We start from the raw sequence: 6,000 nt of genomic DNA, 5'->3' as shown, positions 1-6,000 counted from the left end.
GGCCGATATCAATTAGGTCATTGAGACCTATATCAGTGCATCAAAATTATTACATAGGTAATTTGCATATTTGTATGTGCAATTATATATGAAAACAGTATTGGTTAACAGTTAATAATATGAGAATATATATATAACTTCCAAATACCAGTTTCTAAGAAAAATATGCACTGGATAGAAGTGGAAGAATGGGCAAGAAATTGATATATTGTGTCTGGGTAGGGGATAAGACTGGCTAGAAAGGTAAAGAAGCTTCACATTTGTAACTCTTTGTATTTTCCTTTTGAATTTTGGAGCATATATTACTGCATTACTATTCAATAAATACTTTAACCTTTTATAAAAATCTTGTATAAAAATGTAACATTAATATAGACTAACCACAGGACTTTTTAAAGCATTGCTTTTAAATTATTAAATTCTGAAAATATGAAGCCACTTCCTTTTCAATATCATTATATGTTTTTACTGAATTTGTGGTCTCTGGGCATATTTAACTCTTCTGAAAAAAGCACTCTTTCCCCTTTAGCACTTTTTTGTAAGACTGACATGCTGAGTGACAGATAAAATTGAATAAAATAAGTTATTTTCTAAGAATAGTATTAAGTGTGAATGTGGGGGGGCACCTGTTTTAACTATGAGCTCAGAAGCAATGAGGCAAAAAATGTATAGAGAGGAAGAAGAGAAAGAAGTTAAGGCTGGCATTGTTAAGGACCACCGTTGGAGGCTACTGGCACCAGCGCTGAGGCATTATGGCTCATGGGCACTTTGGGGGTCTTCCAGAGCGCGGGTACTGGACTGAGCTTGGGTCCAACATGTTCTTCATCGGCTACCACCACCAGTCAAGGCGGGATTAGGATTTTCGCAAACTCCTCAACACTGAAAAGATGATGGTGTGTCTCTCCCCGCCCTCCCCGCCCCCCCCCCGTAATTACAAATGGAAATGTATTTAGAAAATAAATTAAGATTTAAATTAGGGTGGCCGCAAGACCTTCCCTCTAGATTTTCTTAAATAAAAATTCCTAATGAAGTCATCAAAGCTGACCAGTTTTTCTGTTTTCCCTTCCTCTAGACTTAGTTCAACTGCCTGTCCCCAAATCCAGCACTCGCAGGCTCTTAAACCCAACCCACGCCGTGTCTCGCAGGTGCCAGCCCCACCCCACCAGGGATTCCCCCTCCTTCGCTCCTCCCACCTGACCCTTCGCCCCGCCCATCGGGCGCGCCGTCCTTACGGCAGCGCGCGGTCGCCGAGGCCCGGCAGCAAATGAGCGCAGGCGGCCGCGGCCCTCCGTCGTACCCTCGCATGCGCATGCGCGCTCGTGCCGGGCGCTCCTGAAGACCTGGCGGAGCCCGGCGCGGATGGAGGCCTGAGGGCGGCGGGGGCGGAGCGCACCGCGAGCTGGGGGCATGTCCGCGGCGGGCGCCGTCTAGAGGAAGGCCGAGCAGCCGCCACCACGCTCTCAGTCGCGGCGAGACGCAAGCGAGCCAGGCCTAGGGCCGCGGCGGCGATGCAGCGACGGCGGCGCCCTCCGCCGCCAGCTTCTCAGCTGCCCGAGGGCTGCGGGGGAGGCGGCGGCGGCCGCGGCGGGAGCGAGGAGGTGGAAGTGCAGTTCTCCGCCGGGCGTTTGGCCTCAGCCGCGGCGGTTTCGGCGGCGGCGGCGGCGGCCGCGCGCAGCACCGAGGAGGAGGAGGAGCGGCTCGAGCGCGAGCACTTCTGGAAGATCATTAATGCCTTCCGCTACTACGGGTAAGAAGCCCGTGGCGGACCCCGGCGCAGCCCATCGAGGTGCCCGCTGGTTGCGGCGGACCCGCCGGAACGGGGGCGCCCGCCGCGCTCGCCCTCGGCCGCCACGCCTCCGGGGCACCCGGACCGGGCCGCCAGATCTGACCTCCGGGCCCCTGAGTCACCTCGTACCACGTTAGCCCTTCCCGGCCCTGCACAGCCGCGTGTCTGCCGCGCCGTCTGCTGCTCAGCCTCGTGTCTTCCAACCTCAGGATCAGATTAGCTCTCTTGCCTTTCATCCCTCGTTAAAGGTTTGGCTTTGAGGCCGGTGGGGGTGACCGGAAAAGTGCTGTTAACAATTGCAGATAGAAGATGATGGTGGTAAAATCGTCCAGTGCTGGGCATGATCTGTATGTGTTGTCGATGTCCTCCAAACTGAACACACGGAGAACCCAAGTTCACCTACACGTGGGATGCCGTAGGACGAATTTTCCCAAACTGTTGGCCAGTTCTTGTGAGAGCTGCGTAAGATTTCCACCCCAACCCCCTTGGCGCTTTGAATGTACAGGCACATTAGTGGTGAATGATGGCGCTCAATGTCTTTAACTGGTGGGTGAAATTAAGGTCGGAGGTGGTCCGGATGCTCTACAATTTAAGTATTAAAGAGGGAAATGAGAGAAGGCACAGCAAAGAACCGCTTTTATGATCTTTTCTTCGGCAAATATGTATCGAATTCTCACTGTGGGCTGGGCACGGTGGTAGGACTTTTAAACTCCCTAACTTCCACTTTTCTTTTTTAGATAGATGTTAAAATAGCTTAGTCGCAAAATTCTAATTCCGAGATCTGAAAGGGACTTAGATTTTTAGGTAAATATAGCACTTTCATTCGTGTTAAGAGATGAGGCCACCGACGGCTGTGTTCTGAGTCTGCAGTTGGAATGAGATACACGGACATGACCTGCACGAGTAAAACTTGTTCCCTTAGATGGGCTCCTGCTGTGCTTTATGCAGACTTCTTTTTTTTTTTTTTTTTTAATTGCTTGACTGTGACCTCTTCAAGGGCAGGGACTGATCCTTATTTATTTTTGTGTCACCAGAGCTTGGCATATGTTGTTGAAGCTCTATTTTTAACAAATAAGACAAGTAGTAGCAAAGAAATGCGTTTGTCATTCCCAAGTAGTCTGAATTTGTGACAGGTCGGTAGTTTGTTACTTTTTTGAATTGGGAAACTTGCTTAATAAAAACTTAAAGTTATTTAGAATCTGACTACATTTGTAACATGACATTTTGAAATGCAAAGATCTTGGTGAAATAATTTACTGATTAAACCCAAGCACAGGAACCGTGGACTGCATTACTTATGGAGCCCAAAAGGGAAGTAACTCATATGGGTATTTTACTTAGTATCAACACAGGGAGGAAGGCAGAAAACCACAGAATTGAATTTGATGCAAGTATTGTGCCTTCAAGAATCACCACAGGGAGGGGAAACAACTGACCTTAGATTTAGATAGCTAGGAGAGGTAGGTACAGAGAAGTCTGGTACATTTTACTATGAAAATTCTAGAAAGAATATTGGAATATTTTCTGGAAATACAGTGAATCACAGTGGACCCAATTAGTTAAAATGTGTGTTTGTGCAGATTCATATATAAAATTGATACTTATGATTAGGTATCAAATGGGCCTTTTTGTGAGAGCACAGAGACCTTTGATCTGGCACGAGGGCTCAAGTGTGGCAATATAGAGAAGGGTGCTTGTGTGAATGTTCTGGTGGTTGTGATAGTTTCCTATACTCATCCCTCTGTTTAATGTGGGATTGAGGACACTTTCACTTTTTAAAAACAATCCTTTTTATTTGTGTGTACTCTTTTTTTTTTTTTTTAAGTGTTTGTTTATTTGAGAGAGAAAGAGAGAGTCCCAAGCAGGCTCCTATCAGCGCAGAGCCCAATGCAGGGCTCTATCTCATGAAGAGTAAGATCATGATCTCAGCTGAAATCAAGAGGCTTAACTGAGCCACTCAGGTGCTCCTGGCATGTACTCTTTTGATGAAACATTGAAATAGACTGAAAATAGTATTAAAAAAATGTGTTTTAAAACATCACTTGAAGGACTAGGGGGTATGGAAAGCATTTTGTAGCAGAAAATACTCTGAGTTGTTACAGTCCAACATTTTATGATCTTCTAGACCTGCACTGTGGTACCGTAGTCACTAATCACATCTCGCTAAATTTAAGCTTAAATTAATTAAAACTTAATAAAATGTAAAATTCATTTTCTCAGCCTCACTAGCCACATTTCAAGTGCTTTTCAAATGTGGCTGGTGGCTGCCATATTGGACAGTGCAGATGTAAACCTTTCCATCACTGCAGTACGTTCTGATGGACGATCCTGTTCTGGAGCTTTAGTGAGTACTTCTAAATTGTGGAGTTTACTTTTATTGCTAAGTGTCTTTTAGTTATTATATAGGAGACTTAGATTAAAAATCACAAGGCAAGAATTGTCTTGATTAATGTTTTTCCAATGGCTTCCAACTTTGTGTTTCCTACAGATTATGCATAGATGATGTATTTTGATTAAGGCAAAAACGATTCGAGTATTGTAGCAAATAGCAAAAAAAAAAAAAAAAAAAAAAAAAAAAATTGTCAGTCCTAAAATGAATGAAGATACTTGGTCATGGAGAAGATACTACAGTTAAAAAATCAAAGGTCTCGTCAGAAACATCCTGCTTTTAGAAATAGCAATTAGGTGAGATTCAAAACATGGAGAGGTAAAGTTCTTTTGTACAGGTGAAGGAATAGCCATATAAAGAGGCAAATAGCTTGCCCAGGCTTACACAACCAAGTTGTGGTAGAGTCTGGCCTGAAATCCAGAATTGTTCACTAAGATTTTACCCTGCATTAGCAAGCAGTGATACTTAGTAAGACAGTTTTAACTGTGAGGTTTTTTTTTTTTAATGTTTATTTATTTTTGAGAGAGAGACAGAGACAGAGGTGATCTGGGGAAGGGGCAGAGAGAGGGAGACACAGAATCCGAAGCAGGCTCCAGGCTCTGAGCTGTCCTCACAGAGCCTGACATGGGGCTTGAACCCATGAACCACAAGATCATGACCCGAGCCGAAATCGGACACTTAACCGACTGAGCCACCCAGACGCCCCTAACTGAGTTTTTAATAAATATTTAAAATGGATTGAGACAGACTTTCCTTCTGAAAAGATAATGCTTTCCCGTTTGGAATTCTAGAGTAATTCAACAGGTGCAGAAGAATGGGTCTATGACCTTGGCCCTTGGCTCAGACCCAGCAGTATCAGACCCACGCTGATGAAAGGAGACTAAATCAGAGTTGGGGTCACTGCCGAGACCAGCCTTCTGGAGAGAGCTGAAGGAAATAATATCCCAGAGCTATCCCAGGAAATAATGGCTGCTCACTCTCCTTTCTCCCCTTAGCCACCAGAGGATATGGCCTCTTGCCACTGAGTTCAGAACCAAGGAGAGCCTGAAGGTTATAAAAAATTCCTTAAAAGCTGTTTGGGAAACTTTGTTTAAAGGGCCAGGCAATGAATGTTTTTAAGGTTGAAAGGCTAGGTAGTCTCTTACAGCTATTTAACTCTGCCCTGTATGGAAACAACTGTCGGCAGTATGTGAACAATTGGGCATGGCTATGTTTCAGTAAAACTCCTTGTAAAATGGGCCTAGTAACCAGGGGGCCATAGTTTGCCCACCCCTTTCTTAAAGTACATTGGTAGGGTAAGCATCTTTAGAACAGTGAAGCTAGCCCCATTTAAAACAATATAGTAAGGGGGCACCTGGGTGGCCCAGTCAGTTGGGCGTCTGACTTCGGCTCAGGTCATGATCTCTCGGTTTGTGAGTTCAAGCCCTGCATTGGGCTCTGTGTTGACAGCTCGGAGCTGGAGCCTGCTTCAGATTCTGTGTCTCCCTCTCTCTGCTTCTCCCCCACTCATGCTCTCTCTCTCTCTCTCTCAAAAATAAAGCTTAAAAAAATTTAAAATAATGTAGTAAGGAGTAGACTCTCTTCTCAACTTCTAAGACCTCCCTTATTTCAAGAGAGACACTGTGGGTGTATGTTATGGATAGTTTGGCACACCATAGAGTAATCAAGGGTTAAAAGATATGCAGCCTCTCATCCTGTTCTGTGTTGTTAACATCACTTCTGTATCAGTAATTGACAGCAAATACGTGTGGGCTCTTCTGACCAATCTATAACTTACCTCAACTACCCTGCAAACGTGGAAATTAAGTAGTCTTCATCGAACATC

The 6,000-nt window shown here is 45.0% G+C and overlaps 1 protein-coding gene across 2 annotated transcripts in view; it reads left to right on the top strand.

Moving 5' to 3' along the window:
- The first annotated feature begins 1,299 nt into the window (after positions 1-1,299).
- Positions 1,300-6,000, top strand: part of CARNMT1 (carnosine N-methyltransferase 1) — a 49,888-nt gene continuing 45,187 nt past the window's right edge. Inside the window, exon 1 of one of the 2 annotated variants that reach the window (XM_047102229.1) lies at positions 1,300-1,747. In XM_047102229.1, coding sequence (XP_046958185.1) covers positions 1,509-1,747 — 239 coding nt within the window. In that variant the 5' untranslated portion in view covers positions 1,300-1,508. The remainder of the gene's footprint in view (positions 1,748-6,000) is intronic. The other variant, XM_047102237.1, reaches the window with a different exon arrangement.

The sequence above is a fragment of the Lynx rufus genome, unplaced genomic scaffold (assembly GCF_022079265.1).
Source record: "Lynx rufus isolate CCGP_SWC_20201006 ecotype Redwood Valley unplaced genomic scaffold, mLynRuf1.p SCAF_10, whole genome shotgun sequence".
Taxonomy (NCBI): Eukaryota; Metazoa; Chordata; class Mammalia; order Carnivora; family Felidae; genus Lynx; species Lynx rufus.
This window is presented reverse-complemented; position numbering and strand designations above follow the sequence as displayed.